We start from the raw sequence: 17832 nt of genomic DNA, 5'->3' as shown, positions 1-17832 counted from the left end.
TCTGTGGCTTTGTTGTATCTCATCTCATTGTATTCAAGTCAACAACATGCTGCATCTCAATGATTCAACACACTGCCAAGTCGAAGCTGCACAGAGACAACATCACCATGGCAACATCATTTTGAAGCCTTTCCCCCACACACACAGTACCAATGTTAATCTGATGATAATGTCACTGCATGCATTTATTCCCTGGTAAGGAGAGCACATCCTTAATAAGAGGATGCAGACACAACTGATTTGAAATGTTGGCTAAAAGATTGCAAAGTGGTGCGTGATAAGATAAAAGATGTACATGTCGGCTATGCTGTTTTAGAATAAATGTTCCTCTGTCTTCTCTAAGTGGTACTAATGTCTGTTTTTCAAAACTTGTTCTATTCAATCCCTAAAAGGAATACTAAGTTCATATTAAATTGACCCGCACTCTAACATGCCCACATTACAAGACATGCCACCTTCCCCCTCTCCCCACTTCCTACGCCCTCCGCTCACTTTAGACATGATTGACACGGCAACAATAAGACTGGCGGTCGTGCGATGGTGGCCGCCTGGAGAGGTTTACACTTCACACCTGCATTAATGACTGTATGTTTGTCTCCCTCTCCTGCAGTGGGAGGCCGTCATTCCCCACGCTCCTCTAAATACTGTGAAATCCCATCAGCTCTAAAAAGACACAGTATATGAAGCTCGGAAGCAAAACTGCAACGAACAACACACACTAAACGAGCCTTGGCATTCAACCTGCCAATGGAGGGTTGTCAACCCGTGATTGAGTTGTCGTTGTTTTCCATTGGTCCTGGGTTTGAAGAGGCATTTGGTTTCCCACTTATCTGGACAGTGGGGCTGATTTATAGGGTGTAAAAATGTCTACGTGTTTTAGTCAGGTGTGTAGCATTGGTGACACTCATTCGGTCCATCTCTCTATTCATCTCTAATTAATTATTGTCATTCTTCCTATTACGCCTAATTCTCAAGTCTACCAAGGCATGGAAAGCATTAACCTGTTGAGCCCTGTAGATTCACAAGATTCACTCAGTACTTTATTACATACTGTAATGTCATTTTCGGCATAGACAAGACCCCTTCCAAATAAAGGAAACAGACCTGCTGTCTCAGTCATTATTTGACACTAATGTTCCCCTGGTAAGGTTCAGTTCCTATCTGATAGACCAGTAGATCGGTCGATATGCTGCTCAAGGACCATCTGATCCCCTGCCGATAATTCACTCTGTCAACAAACCACCCTGAACCCAAACTGACAGCCGGGATTTGTGCCATTTGGTTGAAGGTTCTCTCTCTCTCTTTCTCTCTCTCTCTCTTTTGCGCTCTCACTCTCACTCCCCCGCTTTCCCTCTCTCATGTTATGAGTGAGTCGTGTTCTAAAAACATTGGACTGGTAAATTAAGTGAAGGGGCTGAGCAGCTGAACAAGTCTATCACTGCCAGGATGGAGATGCATATTTTACAGGCCGGCCTCATGTTATATTCATCCCATTTTCACCCATCTCTTTGTCCTGCTGCACACATCCACTCTCCCCCTTTTCTCCCTTTCCGTAAGATAGGGTTGGTTTAATCAGGTGAAGGATGAAAAAGCCTATGAGTGCTGATCTGAAGGCCAGTTTGGTTGGTGTTGTACTTAATACTTAAGGTTAGTTAAATAAAGGTTCAATTTAAATAAATACATAAAAATAGGGATGGTATTGGGGTTTCGGTATTGTATTGTATTTTTACGCATCTCATTGTGTCAGGAAATGACACTGGAACATTAATTAATTTATCAGAAACAACAGACTTTTTCTGGCACTGCTGATTTCCTCCCTGACTATGGCAGTCAGCCCAGCTTGTAATTGCTACCTGAGCACAGCAAGAGGCAGGAAGAGAAAGGAGTAGAGGCACGACGACTAAGAAACAGGAGTTTCATATTCCTGAAACAGGAGTTTCATATTCCTGAAACAGGAGCTTCATATTCCTGAAACAGGAATTTCAGATTCATGAAACAGGAGCTTCATATTCCTGAAACAAGAGCTTCATATTCCTGAAACAGGAATTTCATATTCCTGAAACAGGAGCTTCATATTCCTGAAATAGGAGCTTCATATTCCTGAAACAGGAGCTTCATATTCCTGAAACAGGAGCTTCATATTCCTGAAACAGGAATTTCATATTCCTAGCACGCAATGGCTACATCAAGCATGTGATTCTACAAACTTGTTGGATGCATTTGCAGTTGAAGTCATTTTTATTGTAGATAAGAATATATGTTTCTAAACACTTCTACATTAATGTGGATGCTACCATGATTACGGATAATCCAGAATAAATTATGAATGATGATGAGTGAGAAAGTTACAGAGGGTCAAACCTATTATATTCTTATTTACAATAAATGTGACTCCAAAATGACACAATGCATTATTTACCATTCATTTATATTGGGCACAAAATCATCTGAAACACAACCAAAACAAACTGCAAATGCATCCAACAAGTTTGTAGAGTCACAAGCTTGATGTAGTTGGACCAAATACTAAGTATATGGGACCAAATACTATACTTTTGACTTATTTCTAAGAATCGACAGGGGTGTCAAGAATTTGAGAGAACTTGTTAAACAAAGTCTCAAGGGTGTCAGTAATTTCAGACACCGCTGTACATGCACATTAGTCAGAATGCATTTCAGATCCATTTTATTTCCAAAACCAATATTGAAGGAAATGTACTTCAAGAGGAAGATACTTATGTTTTTTTCAGGCACTGTTTTATTCTCTCACAGTGTATTGAGTTCGTTTTCACATAACAACACAGAATCATTTGGAAGGAATGGCGCATTGTAAAAAGGTGAAAGACAGGATTAATTATGCCTATGTTTGAACGGTATAGAGAGAGGATGTCAATGACAAAACATCAATGACATAATGGTTTCCATATCCGTCAGTGTTATAGAGAACAAACACAAACAATATGCATGTTAACACAGTCTTATCATATTAATGTCTTTGAGGCTGTCATGATGGAAAAAAATATAGCATATATATATACATTTTTTAATTTTCAAATACATTAAGGACAATGCAACAATAGTATCTTATAGCTGGGAGGTAAGTTACGTTTTTCGAGACCCAAAAGGAGGGGAATCATCTGATCTCCTCACGTTTCCACTGCAATCACTTCTTATTGATACAGTGCTCTGAACAATATTGCTGCTGTGTGTCACCTCACTTGTGGTGCATGAGCTTAGTTACGACATTACAATACAAAGTGCCTTAAAAGCTGGTGAAAAAGCACTATATAAACGCAATCCATTCTTGTAGTGTAATAATCATATTCTCTTCACATCAGTAAAAACAAGTAAACACATCACATTTAAAGCTTTATAGGCAGAGTTAACATGTTCAGCAAGCATCACATCTACAAATGTATTTTGTCAAATGGAGGAGAACCAGGAGTATGACATTATGAAAGATATTCAACGCTATTATTATGGCTATAAACGAGGTTCAGAAGGTTTATCTCCACAATTTACTCCCCTTGTTGACTTTCATTGACTGAATTTCCAATTTTACCATGTTTTATACAGTAAAGGAGTTGTGATAAATTAATGAGAGAGAATCCTACAAGAGTCAGCATAAAAAGCGTAATTTCTTTGTAATGGAACTACTCCCATCTTCACTGAGTGTATAACCAACTTGCCTCACATATATTATTTTTACAGTAAATCAAACAATTGTTTTTTCTTGTAATTGGACCGGATGTGGGCAAACTCTATGGGGTAACCTTGCATATGTAAATTAACTCAAATTAAAACTAAAGTCATTTTTTCCCTCGTTAATCACTGGACTTTCAAATTTGTAAGGTCCATTTCAGGCTTGGTAATTCATTCTTCTTGACTTTTTCTCTTAAGTATCGCCCAAACATCGGGGTACTGTGAATCGCATTGATCTTGAATGTAACATTAAACACACTTATGCTACAAAGTCATTATCAACAGTTTCTTTGGTTTTGTGTGGAATAAAGCACTATAAGAGTTTTGCTCTATTTATCAAAAATGTAGTAACCCTTCTCGCTGTTATTAGTAAAGATATTCATGTCTGCTATTGCTTCAGCTAAAATATGCTTCGAAGATTATATCCACAGCTACATTTTATAAAGTGTAAGTACTGCGCCCTTGTCAAGCAAAATAGTCAAGGGTTTGGGGAGCTGCATGAATATTATTCAGTTAGTCTATGTTGTATAAATATGGTTTAAATTAGTCTAATATGTCTTTATTAACTATGCATCGCTAATCAAATTTGATACAATTGCAGCACAATCCGCCTCTGGTTATAAACCTAGAGGAGTGATGGAAAGCTTTGTTCTAGTTTCAATGTAGCCAAATGAAAAGATTTTCTTGTCTTGCTTTTTTTGCTGCTTTTATATATGATAATGATGAAGGCTATTTACAGCTGCCAATTTGGGCGAATCACATCAAGAAGGAGATATAATATGTGTCATTAGAATATAATAATATGAAAATACATGCTATTAATTTCTTGCTTTACTGACTTTGTGTCAATACAGGAGCTAAGCCTAAATAATGCCTAATGATTATTTCAGACCTCAAATGATGAACTGCCTCAATAAGTATGGAACTAAATTGTGTTGAATCGATCTCTGGTGGAAATGTTGTATTTATTTTGCTTACAGTAAACATGTGGCACAGAAAACATGACGTCAGATATAATTATTGAAGGGGGAAATGTAGGCCTGTTTATTTTTTTCGCATAGGCATACTTTATTTGATGTATATTTATATATTCAAATAGATTTTGCGATTTCGAATAAGTTACAGGTTACAAAACCAGGCTGTTGTAAAACACAACCTTTGTGTATCAATTAAGCAATAAGGCTTGCAAATGATCGTGTGAATAGTTTTCGACTAAGGGCTGTTCTAAGGCCCAACGTGGAGCGGCGGGCCGGGGAAACAGCCATCAGGAGGGTGTTGTTTAAAATCATTCCCAGGTTCGAGGGCCTTATTACTTTTATTTAAAAAAATATTTTTAAAGAGAAATTACGTTTTAATTAAAAACTTTATTTGAATTATTACATTTGTTTTATTTCATCCTTCCACCAGAGGACATAGTCCAGGCAATAGCCAATTGTTAGTTCTGAGATTCTGAAGTTGCTAGACAAATGAGCTGGTCGCCCATTTCAAACGTTCTAAGCTAAAAAAGGTTGCCATGCAGTCTAGCTACTAGTAAAGTTAACACACAATCACATTAAAGCAGCTGAAATGACAGCAAACTTTTTGAATTTCCCGTTTGTTTCACCTTTGTTTCTTTTGTCATTTATTTTGATATATCAATTACAATGATCCTAATAAATGAATGTGCCTAGCTCAGAGAAGCTGTCAGTCTCATCACGTTCATTCTCTCTATGGCACGGTGCAGATCGCAAAATAAACTGCAACATTGTTGCACAGGTCAGAGAGGCAGGCAGCAAGGTTTAGAGTCTAGACAAACCCTAACTGTTACAAACCAAATGCTAGCCTAGTAGCTTGGAGAAAAAATGTCTACATACTTTTTCCCAGGGGAGTTTATACATTTTTATAAATTGCCTGGCTGGACTGTGGGACAGTGGATGCGCATTGATAATTCAAATTAAACTGTTAACAGGCATTTCCCAGGGATTGTGATGAATAACTCCCTGCTATCAACCAACTAGCATCTAGCATCCAAACAACCCATTTTATAAAATTCCTTAAATCCATAGAGGTTAGGAACCTAACATCATGCAATTGCTGGTGGGTATGACCCAGAGTCTCGCCCTGTTCTGACCCTGCTGCCTTCATCTGTGAGCCATCACCTAGAAAAATAGTACAGATACAAACGTAGGGAGCTGTTCAAATATTGGTGAGAAGAAGCTATTTTACCCATTCATACCCTGGCTTTAAATTTCAAAGCAGTACACCCACCCCCTTTCCATCTTATCCTCAACAGTGCCAAGAATAGCAAGTAAAGAGAGTAAACAAATATTTTGACCTGTTTTCTCTGAAGTAAAAGGCTATTTCTCCTCTTTTCTAGACTAGATTTATAAGTACAGATACCCGATCCAGTAGACCAGGTTGAAAAGGCCAAAGGCGGTGGGGAAGAATATTCGTGAGTAGGAATCGATCTTTGAAACGCGGACATGCATCCGGTTTTCGCGCCATGCTCCGGAGCGACAGTCGTCGAAGCAGCAGAAGAAGCTGGTGCAGTCCTTCCCATCCAGACACTCGTAGGCGTAATCATCCTCGTCTTGGTAGGGGGCGATGTTATTCATCTGGAGCAGTGACGTCCCTGGCCTAATGTTCACCAAGCTGCTGGATTTCTGTAGGTAAATATTACAATCGGGGATGAGTTATTCGTATCTTTCTAGGAATACACTTTAAGATTGGATTTTTATTTACCATTCACTTTAAGTTGTATGGTGCCTTCGGAAAGTATTCAGACACCTTGACTTTTTCCACATTTTGTTATGTTACAGCCTTAATCTAAAATGAATTAAATAGTTTTTTTCCCCTCATCAATCTACACACAATACCCTATGACAAAGCAAAAACAGTGTTTTAGAAATGTTTGCTAATTTATTCTTCCAATAAACGGAAATATCACATTTACAAAGGTATTCAGACCCTTTACTCAGTACTTTGTTGAAGCACCTCTGGCAGCGATTACAGAACTGAATCTTCTTGGGTATAACGCTATACGCTTGGCACACCTGTATTTGGGGAGTTTCTCCCATTCTTCTCTGCAGATCCTCTCAAGCTTTGTCAGGTTGGATGGGGAACGTTGCTGCACAGCTATTTTGAGGTCTCTCCAGAAATGTTCAATCAGGTTCAAGTCCAGGCTCTGGCTGGGCCACTCAAGGACATTCAGAGACTTGTCCCAAATCACTCATGCATTGTCTTTGCTGTGTGCTTAGGCTTGGCATTCTGTTGGATGGTGAACCTTCACCCCAGTCTGAGGTCCTGAGCACTCTGGAGCAGGTTTTCATCAAGGATCTCTCTGTAATTTGCTCTGTTCATCTTTCCCTCAATCCTGACTAGTCTCCCAGTCCCTGCCGCTGAAAAACATCCCTACTTCACCCATAGGAGTGGTGCCAGGTTTCCTCCAGACGTGACGCTTGGCATTCAGACCAAAGAGTTCAATCTTGGTTTCCTCAGACCAGAGAATCTTGTTTCCCATGGTCTGAGAGTCCTTTAGGTGCCTTTTGGCAAACTCCAAGCGGGCAGTCATGTGCCTTTTACTGAAGAGTGGCTTTCGTCTGGCCACTCTATCATGAAGAAATTATTGGTGGAGTGCTGCAGCGATGATTGTCCTTCTGGAAGGTTCTCCCATATCCACAGAGGAACTCTAGAGCTCTGTCAGAGTGACCATCGGGTTCTTGGTCACCTACCTGACCAAGGCCCTTCTTGCTCAGTTTGGCTGGGCGGCCTGCTCTAGGAAGAGTCTTGGTGGTTCCAAACTTCTTCCATTTATGAATGATGGAGGCCACTGTGTTCTTGGGGACCTTCAATGCTGCAGAAATGTTTCCATACCCTTCTCAGATCTGTGCCTTGACACAATCCTGTTTCATAGCTCTACGGACAATTCATTCAACCTCGTGGCTTGTTTTTTGCTCTGACATGCACTGTCACCTGTGGGACCTAATGTAGACAGGTGTGTGCCTTTCCAAATCAAATCAAATCAAATCAAATTGTATTGGTCACATACACATGGTTAGCAGATGTTAATGTGAGTGTAGCGAAATGCTTGTGCTTCTAGTTCCGACCGTGCAGTAATAACTAACAGGTAATCAAACAATTTCACAACAACTACCTTATACACACAAGTGTAAAGGAATGAATAAGAATATGTACATATAAATATATGGATGGGTGATGGCCGTGCAGCATAGGCAAGATGCAGTAGATGGTATAGAGTACAGCATATACATACTGTATGAGATGAGTAATGTAGGGTATGTAAACATTATATAAAGTGGCATTGTTTAAAGTGACTAGTGATACATTTATTACATCCAATTTTTTATTATTAAAGTGGCTAGAGAGTTGAGTCAGTATGTTGGCAGCAGCCACTCAATGTTAGTGGTGGCTGTTTAACAGTCTGATGGCCTTGAGATAGAAGCTATTTTTCAGTCTCTCGGTCCCAGCTTTGATGCACCTGTACTGACCTCGCCTTCTGAATGATAGCGGGGTGAAAAGGCAGTGGCTTGGGTGGTTGTTGTCCTTGATGATCTTTATGGCCTTCCTGTGACATCGGGTGCTGTAGGTGTCCTGGAGGGCAGGTAGTTTTCCCCCGGTGATGCATTGTGCAGACCTCACTACCCTCTGGAGGGCCTTACGGTTGTGGGCGGAGCAGTTGCCGCACCAGGTGGTGATACAGCCCGACAGGATGCTCTGGATTGTGCATCTGTAAAAGTTTGTGAGTGTTTTTGGTGACAAGCCAAATTTCTTCAGCCTCCTGAGGTTGAAGAGGCGCTGTTGCACCTTGTTCAACACCCTGTCTGTGTGGGTGGACCATTTCAGTTTGTCCGTGATCTGTACGCCGAGGAACGTAAAACTTAGTGGTTCCAAATCATGTCCAATCAATTGAATTTACCACAGGTGGACACCAATCAAGTTGTAGAAACATCTCAAGGATGATCAATGGAAACAGGATGCACCTGAACTCAACTTCGAGACTCATAGCAAAGTGTCTGAATACTTGTGTAAATAAGGTATTTCTGTTTTTTATTTTTAATCCATTTGCAACACTTTCTAACAACATGTTTTCACTTTGTCATTACGGGGTTTTATTGTGTGTAGATTGCTGAGGAAATTGTTTTATTTAATCAATTTTAGAATAAGGCTGTAACGTAACAAAATGTGGGGGGGGGGGGGGAGTCAAGGGGTCTGAATACTTTCTGAAGGCACTGTAGCTGACAACACTTGTGTGGTGAGCATGATCCCACATATTGGATGCCATTTATGGTGAATGAGCACTGAAGATCATATATGTATATTATAAATGCAATATATGACATTCAAATTCATCACGGTGGCTGTGGGAATATGCTAGGAAGAGCAGAGTTGTTCAGCCATATTTAGTTCATAAAAAGGCATACGGTCTTTTGGAAATTGGCATAGGCCTTTTTCCACTGCATTTCGTGCCGTTTGCTATTTGTAAGAGACGACGTTGCCATTTGTATTGAGCTTACAGGGATTTCCTTTTCTCTGCTCAATGTCACTGCTTGTCAGCCCCAGTTGGAAGGATGCGTGCCCGTTTACAGCGATGACTTATGCCCTCTCTGCACTCCCACTCCTCAGCTGAGTGTGTGTTTACCTCTCCCACAGAAACCAATTTCTCACAAAGTCTTTAAAACCCGGATAAATATGATTACAGACATCAGATTAAGGAAATCTACCTTAATGGAAAACAAAATAAGGCCTTGAGTTATAGGCAGCATTTTTACTAACGACTTGAGTTATAGGCAGCATTGTTACTAACGACTAACGAATTTGACCTTGGAAGTGGCAGTGTTAAAGTTAATTATGTTAATGTTCATGTCAGAGAAAGAAGCTACTGCAGCTTCCTCCATTTGTGTAGCTGATGTATGCAGATTGACTCATTGTCAAGGTTATATGTGTCACGAATCTCGCCGAAGATGGTGCCTCTTCCTGTTCGGGCGGCACTCGGCGGTCATCGCCGCCGGCCTATTAGCTGACATCGGTTCCCTTTCCGTTTGTTTCTGTTTATTGGATTTAATTGGGTACACCTGTTTTGAGTTAGTGTTTGTTTGTAGGCTATTTAAGGGCACTAGGCCCGCTGGGTATTTGTGCGGGCTTGTTCTCTGTTATTTTGGTGTTGGTGTAGAAGTGTATTCCTCATTATTTTCCGGACAGTTTTAGTCCTGTGTATTTTGGACGGGTGGTTTCTTACGCCCTAGTGTTGGCATGTCCATGTCTCCGCTGTCGTTGGAATAAATAGATACACGTACAACATTACCTGCTCTCTGCGTTTGACTCCTCCACCGCACCATTTGTAGAAGTCATAACAATATGCTGTTATGCACTATTTCGTAGTTCATTACTAAGAAATGGTATGTGCGTGTTCACGCAACTTATTGAAATCTCCTATTTACATTGCTGTAATTTGATTACTTGTCTTGATTTTAAAACTGTACAAATAGTATATTCCCATTAAAAAATGTACATCTTCAAATGAAATAGCAGAAGCTACTGGGAAGCAACAGTGGTGTCACTACCTGTGGTTTTTTGTCCGTATCCTTCTTGCTCTGCCTGTTGCTGGTGAAGTAGTGTAGAGTCCCATATTCCATCAGAGCAGCAAACGTGAAGATGAAGCAGACAGACACAAACAGGTCCATGGCTGTCACATAGGATACCTTGGGAAGTGACTTCCTGGAGATGGTGCTCAGCGTTGTCATGGTAAGCACCGTGGTGATTCCTGCACAGGAAGTCACAAAGCCAGTTGAATGATTTAGCTGGTTGAGCTGACTTTGTGTGTTCACCTAACTGACACTAGCCATTAGAAAGATTAGCAGATTGTTTGTCCGCTATAGAGGGGTGTAAGAAACTACTGAGGTTTAATCATACCTAAGGAGGTTCTGGCAGGGACAGCATCTTTATTGATCCAGAAAGAGACCCATGACAGGACCACAATCATGCTGCAGGGAATGTACGTCTGAATAGTGAAGTAGCCCATTCGCCGACTCAGGTCAAAAAATATTGTCAAGATGACATATTCACCTAGACATTCAAAAGAGAATCATACACACATGTAAAAGAAGTGAAAATGTTTTGCATAATTTCGTAAAACTTAAAAACCAGAGGTAAGAGTGCAGTTTCTAAAAGGATGCATGTCACCCCTTACCTGACTGTGTATGCGCCACATCTGATGTGTTTCGTAAACCGACGAACGCAAACTGGTAGAGTCTCCAGTACCTTTGGTCGGCCACTTCCACAGAACGCTTTTGCCAACGGTACAGAATCTCATTTTTAGGATAGCCATCTAGAAGGGTGTATGGTTGAACACACACAAACACACACATGTAAAATTAGGAACCTCTCAATGTCCAGCCTTGTCCAGCCTTGATTCCACAATCCAGAACACAACAGTGCATCTCAGTACACCACAGGGGCATACTATATGGCCAAGCAGGGGAGCATTCAGGATGGTACACATCTTTCCTCTAACCATGGGATGCCCTTCCAGTTTACACTGTAGCGCTCGACAGGGTGTGTGGGGGTTAAGATCATGACAACGAGACATGAGAAGCTGAAGCACAATGCAGGACGGATGGAGAATGACACAGACAGAGCATGAATCAGATTGGGAGCGCTGCATAATTCATTAGTCTGTCAGAGAATGGTACTTTGTGACCTCCTTTCTCCCCCGGTGGAGCAGATGATAGATCATACAGGCTGAAGGGACAGCCTCAAGCAGATGGGCTTGTGTGGGGCTAGGGCTGGGGCTCAGCTCCTAACGCTGGCCCGCTCTGACGCCCTCTCTGGGCTGGCTACTGAAGCTGAAGTCGAAATGACGGATCAAAACGGGGAGAGTGTTTAAAAACACCTACAGCTCGAAAACTCCAGCGGACACGAGTGCTCGTCCATAGGAAAGTTATGCAGCTTAAGGTAGCATTCCGCATTAATAGTCAACCTGACAAAAACAGAATTGTGACAGAGACAAGTTAATGATGTGTTACATTGATTTTGTAATGTGTTTTTTTTCTTCCCCCAAACAGGCTTGATCGTAACAATTACAAACAGTGTTTCCCTCTCTTTTATTTAAACAAATGCTAGGGAAAAATAACAATGGCTTCAAGATCATGCTTCGACAAATAGCGGGTGCCTAAAAGAGGGCTACAAGACAAAAGTACAGATGCACAAACTAGAGCTGCACACACCACGAGTACTAAACACAGAGTCCTGGAAAAACAAAGAATGGCAGCCGTCATCCTCCTACCTCAGCGTGTACATCACTCTCCCGTTGTTCCACAGTCGCAGCAGACGGTTCGGAGTGGTGATCCAGTGGGCGTCAGACTTTCTAGAATTCCGGAAGAAGGTGTCAGGAATCCAGATCTTTCCCACCATGTTACTGTTGAGCATCAGGACTTTCATGGAGCTGTTGAACTTAAGGCGACTGTCATACCACGTCTGAGCAAAGAAGATGTCTATGGTGTACTCCTGAAACAAGATGGACACATGGGTTAACCTTGCCATGGAACAGATATTTTACACCAGTGTATTGTGCCACTGCCATGATTATGTTCTGGGCATTGTATTAGATTGTTGCTCTCCTGTATTCCTTCTGTTTCAACGAAGAGCATTAATGTAGTACATGACCAGACCGGACTTACCATGTTTCTTTTTTTATATACAATACCAGTCAAAAGTTTGGACACACCTACTCATTCAAGGGTTTTTCTGTATTTTTACTATTTTCTACATTGTAGAATAATAGTGAAGACATCAAAACTATGAAATAACACACATGGAATCATGTAGTAACCAGAGAAGTGTTAAACAAATCAAAATATATTTGACATTATTCAAAGTAGCCACGATGAACCACATTCTTAACCTGGAATGAATAGGTGTGTCCAAACTTTTGACTGGTACTGTATATATTTTTAAAAGTATTTTGTATGTTTATTGGATAAAGAGAGGTAGAGGTGAAAGGTAGGACAGTGACTGCTGAATGTGTGCTGGATTCAAACCCATGCTGACAGCTGTACATCTTACATGTGCTCTAGAGGCAGCGGCTTAGACAGCTAGACCACCCCCCCCAGGCCACCAGACTCACCATGTTGATAGGATCGACTGGTCCGATGCTGTTGACATACACCGCTGTCTCAATCACTGTGGGCCTAACTGAAACAAAAAACACAACACCTTTCACCTGTATGAATGTAACCTATCTCTACAGTATAGCCTACCAGGGGCTCTCAAATAATGCAAGTATGTACGAGGTGCAAGAAAGAACCACATTCTTACTGCTTCCATGCTGCTATACACAGTAGGCTATACAGTCTACAATCTCAAATGAATCAAACAACTTTAGGCTACTATGCTTAGAAGTAGAATAATATTTTTTCCGCAAACCATTTGTATCCTCCGTCAGTGTACACGACAATCGAATGAACTGAACTCCTAACAATGACCCAGAGCCTTGCGATCAATCAAGATTTGGCTCAGCATTCTATCCACTGTGTGTAATCAATCTGCTTAAAAATAACTTCACATTGGCCTGCACACAGCACAGTTACGTCATTGCCTTGGAGGGATATTTTAGGAAGGAGTAATACACTGGCAATGGGCTGAGTCCTGATTTTGAGATATGCATGCAACTTATTCTACAATTATATACACTCTGAAAATGACTGGTAAGTGCTAAACAATGCTGAATAAGTTAATAATGATCTATCACAAGCTTACATAATTAATGGGGCACTAAAATGTTTAAAACAAAGCAGATTCCCACTGGCTGCTGTAGAACTACACCACTGGGTACAGATGTCAATTCAACGTCTATTCCATGTTGGTTCAATGTCTTTTCAATGATCAAAGCCATGCAATTCTGATTCAACCAGTGTGGGCACAATGGGACTTGCCTCCAATGTCAGGTCGGAGTTTGTTGTCATAGCCCTGCAGCAATCTATTTAAGATCAAGGTGACATCGCTCTCATAGACCTTGGGCGATAAAACCCAGGTCTTATTTATGGGGACGTCTTCATAGTCCTCATCCTCCTTTGTACTGGGCCCAAATGACGCCACACTGTGAAGAGAGGAGAGAGAGAAAATGATTCAGAGGGAGGGAGGGAGGGAGGGAGGGAGGGAGGGAGGGAGGGAGGGAGGGAGGGAGATATATATAGAGAGATAGAGTTTGGTTCTGCAGCTGGAACACTGGAATGACTACTAAGCAATTCATTAAGCCAGGTGTTTTGGCAGAAGAGCTGGTTAGGAATCTGGGGTAGAGTGGGGCTAAAGGTTGAGGGTTTACAAGACACACACTTACTGGAATTCAGACCAAGGCATGTTATAGGGGAAAAGGTGTCAGTCTGTCCAGATGTACAGCTTCTCTAAAAATGATTTATTTGATAAAGAAGGCCAAAGACCACACTTTGGAGCTTACAGTAGAGTCTTGGGTTTGATTCAGGGAGAAGCCATAGAGGTAGATCTGGGAATTGTACATCTCATTCCATCCGCCCTGTAACTGTGCCACTGTATCTGGCGGTCACAAATGAGCGAGTGCTCCGGTAATACCAAGCCCAGCTACTGTTGTTTCGTGTTAATTAACATGTATCCAATACCGTTAAGAGACCTGAGGACTTGTCACCTCGCCCAGGCCATTCAGCAGTCCCTCCCAGATGCTAGTGCACAACTGTCTTTAAACAGAATCGATATAGCCAGACCCACTTGTCCAGTGCCACTGAATCTGTAATCTCTACAACAATGGTTCACACTCCCAATAACACTGAGTATCCACAACCCGCAATGTTAAACAACCTAAAAGCATTAAATGTCCATAACCCTACTCCACTGATAGTCCATTAGAAGCAAGTGGGCCCTTTTAGATGATAAGAGGCTGAGAATTTGAAAAGGCAACTTGAGCTAACTCTCAATTCAATTCTAATATATAATACATAATATAAATCTGTCAAATAATGACTTTGAATTTTTTATGGATTTATACCACATAATTTGTATTGTAAACTCACAAATATATCACAACACTACAACTAAGCAAATTGTATGGAAGCATATTATTGAGGGCTGCAGGAATGTTGTGGTGATCAAGAATCGGTGACCAAGACTCTGTAGTGTCACAACCAAAGCACAGGTCTAGGATCAGCTTAATCTATCCCAGTGGTCCTGGGTTACTGGTTGTGTAAACTTTTATTCAAGCCCAGCACTAACACACCTTCAACTATTCAAATGCTCATCGAAACCTTCACCAGTTGAATTGTGCTGCTGGCCTGGAACAGGACCAGGGTTGGTGACAACTGCTACAGGCCTATTGATTGATCTATTGATTGGAGCCAACTTAACAGAACTGTAACACCCAGAACTGATCCTAGACCAGCACTTGGTACTACCCCTCTAGCTGACTGCCAGAAGAGATGATCAAAGCGGGGCTGGATGCTCATGGGAAGACAAGGGATCAGTAAATCGGTGGTCAGGGTCTTTGTACTGGAAAACAGTGAGTGAGTTGAGTCAATATAGCTCACTACTATTGGGTACAACGGAAAACCCCAACCCTCAATAAGCATGAAGGACTAATATACTGTGCTGATCAAAGCCATGCAATTCTGATGCAAACTATATTGCAGGGGCAGAACCAATCTACTACAAGGTGACAGATAAGTTTATGACAAAAAGATGTCTGAAGGTTCATGGCGGTTATCAATACAAGGAACAGAGCCAACTGTAGTGACATAGCCTAATAGTCATTCATTCTAACTTCACAGCTAACTTTTTTACCTTGATTTTGTCATTAGTTTATGGCCCACAGATATATATTGGTAAATTTGTGGTATTAGTAAATTAAATGTAAGGTTCAAACTCATAAATCATATATCTTGCTCTTGAAGTGACAGCTGATATTGCCATGAAGACTCAGATTAAGGTCCTTTTTGCCGCATAGGCCTATGTGAAATCTGCTCTATGGGCAAGAATATAACCAACATGAAATGTATTAAGCAAAATGTACAGTATCTAACATTTTATAGGCTAAGCTTAATCATTATATTTTTGAAGTGTTGGCAGGAGTTGGGAATTATGATGCTGAGGCTTAGAATAACTAATGTTTGCTGCTTGAAAAATATTTCTGAACGAGTATTGCGCGATTCGTTTAGAATGAAAACGATCATCTGCAGTAGCCTTGGTTTTGCTCAAGGTTGTCCCTCTGATTTAATTGACATTGCCCGCTGAAATAACGGAATAGTATATACTCCCTACAGGCTATAGTCAAGGGTAGGCTATTACACTTGGCATTCTTTACGCTAAACAAATTAGGCTCCGCTAGGTTTTGCAGTTATGTGCGTCCAACATAACAACATTGTAAGACATTTTACAGATTGTGTCGGGATTGTGTTGACAACCACGCACGAATCCTTCGGCACAATGCTACGGGTAGCAGCTAATCAACACATTCGGTATGATCTTCAACCCCTTTCACCCTTATTTAGTACCATAAACGGACGTCTTGTCGCCTACTGCCCTAATTCAGAACCACCGAAAACTCATCGGTCATTCATATCCCCACTAGTCCAGTGCAAACTTACCAGACTCCGAGAAGAGCTAGCAACAGCCACGCATTCATCGCTTTGCCTTTGACATGTTGCAGCAGAAGCTTGGTACACATTGCGGAAATCCCACAGTTCATTTTCAACAAAAGACACAAAAATATCGGAACTAGGTCTAGAAAATAAACGCGATGTCTCCCTCTTTGTTATTCAGAAGGAATAGGTATGGTTACAGATGTTTCCGAATGTGAGTGATGCATACATTTTCTTTATGGTGTTGTGCTCCAGTAAGGTGGGCGAGGATAGGGTAGACAGACCTATAATATGGCTTGAGAGAGCCTGCGTACTCTTTGTCGGGAAATAAAAATGTTTCAGGGAGTGCTGCACCAGTGGGTTTTTTACGCTCATCTTGCATCTCTAACCTGCTGACACGGCCGTATATACTATATAGCCTATACTGTTCTGCAGTAGATGAACATTTATCAAAAATGTTTGTTTTAGATTTTTTTTAAATTACAACATAATCTGAATCTATGCTTCAATATTTCCATAAGCAAACCTGGATATAGTGACTAGTGAGGCTATATCTTTCAATATTCCCACAGTTCAACTAATTGAACAACTGTCCCTCAACATTCCCTCAAACACAGAACCCAACCTATATAATTATGTTATTACAAACCAACCTATGGAGAATGAATAACTCATTGACTGTAAATTACTCTACTTCAATGTTCGCACAACCCAACCAAGCTGAGGACTATCCCTATGTGGCGACTTTGTCACAGGACAGAGTAAAAGGTCAGATGTTACAAACAAGCTGCAACAGCATCGATAATCGATTCAGCACCACTAAAGTGGACAGCGAAGGAATCGGCATTCGGGAGTTCAGCACCACAGGACAGTGGACAGCGACCATCTCATGTGCAGCCATTCTAGCCTTGGTGCCGGTCTCTTTGTTTTTATTTTATTTTATGGAACCTTTATTTAACCAGGTAGGCCAGTTGAGAACAAGTTCTCATTTACAACTGCGACCTGGCCAAGATCAAGCAAAGCAGTGCGACACAAACAACAACACATAATTACACATGGAATAAACAAACGTACAGTCAATAACACTATAGAAAATATATATATACAGTGTGTGCAAATGAGGTAAGATTAGGGTGGTAAGGCAATAAATAGGCCGAAGTGGTGAAATACGCTGTATTTCGGCCATTTGTGCTCTTTTGCCAACTCTTTACGGAATTGCATTGCCAAAAATGAGTGACAAGGAGTTTGTATTTGTATTTATTATGGATCCCGATTAGCTGCTTCCATGGCAGCAGCTACTCTTCCTGGGGTCAAGAAAAAAACGAAGGCAGTAATATACCTTATAATACAATTTGTAAATACATTTTACAACAGATTTCACAATACATTAAGTGTGTGCCCACCGGCCACTACTCTACTACAACACACAATCCAGGTGTACATGTCTACAGTGTGTATGTTATGTGTGTGTTTGTACCTGTGTGTGTGACTCCAGCCACCCGCCCATGTTCCCACACCTAAACTTATGAAAAGT

General features: G+C 41.0%; 1 protein-coding gene across 1 annotated transcript; it reads right to left on the bottom strand.

Moving 5' to 3' along the window:
* Positions 1–2745: 2745 nt before the first annotated feature.
* gabrg1 (gamma-aminobutyric acid type A receptor subunit gamma1) lies at positions 2746–16547 on the bottom strand. The gene is made up of 9 exons (XM_065004189.1): positions 16305–16547; positions 13632–13795; positions 12824–12891; positions 11984–12204; positions 11595–11677; positions 10889–11026; positions 10612–10764; positions 10260–10462; positions 2746–6344 (listed from the first exon to the last, which is right to left on the bottom strand). The coding sequence occupies exons 1-9, from the start codon at positions 16403–16405 to the stop codon at positions 6066–6068; spliced, it is 1410 nt and encodes a 469-aa protein (XP_064860261.1). The 5' UTR covers positions 16406–16547; the 3' UTR covers positions 2746–6065.
* Between the last annotated feature and the right edge of the window lie 1285 nt (positions 16548–17832).

Source organism: Oncorhynchus nerka, linkage group LG18 (assembly GCF_034236695.1).
Source record: "Oncorhynchus nerka isolate Pitt River linkage group LG18, Oner_Uvic_2.0, whole genome shotgun sequence".
Classification (NCBI taxonomy): domain Eukaryota; kingdom Metazoa; phylum Chordata; class Actinopteri; order Salmoniformes; family Salmonidae; genus Oncorhynchus; species Oncorhynchus nerka.
Note: the sequence above shows the minus strand (reverse complement) of the source record. Positions and strands in the feature narration are given on the sequence as shown.

What these genes read in the sequence shown, in the direction of transcription:
- gabrg1 (XM_065004189.1), bottom strand. Translation starts at nt 16,405, where the DNA reads ATGAACTGTGGGATTTCCGCAATGTGTACCAAGCTTCTGCTGCAACAT. An exon ending in TCCGCTGGAGTTTTCGAGCT is followed by an intron (nt 11,027 to 11,594) that starts GTAGGTGTTTTT and finishes ACACCCTTCTAG; the next exon opens with ATGGCTATCCTAAAAATGAG. An exon ending in CCCTGCCAGAACCTCCTTAG is followed by an intron (nt 10,463 to 10,611) that starts GTATGATTAAAC and finishes CTTCCTGTGCAG; the next exon opens with GAATCACCACGGTGCTTACC.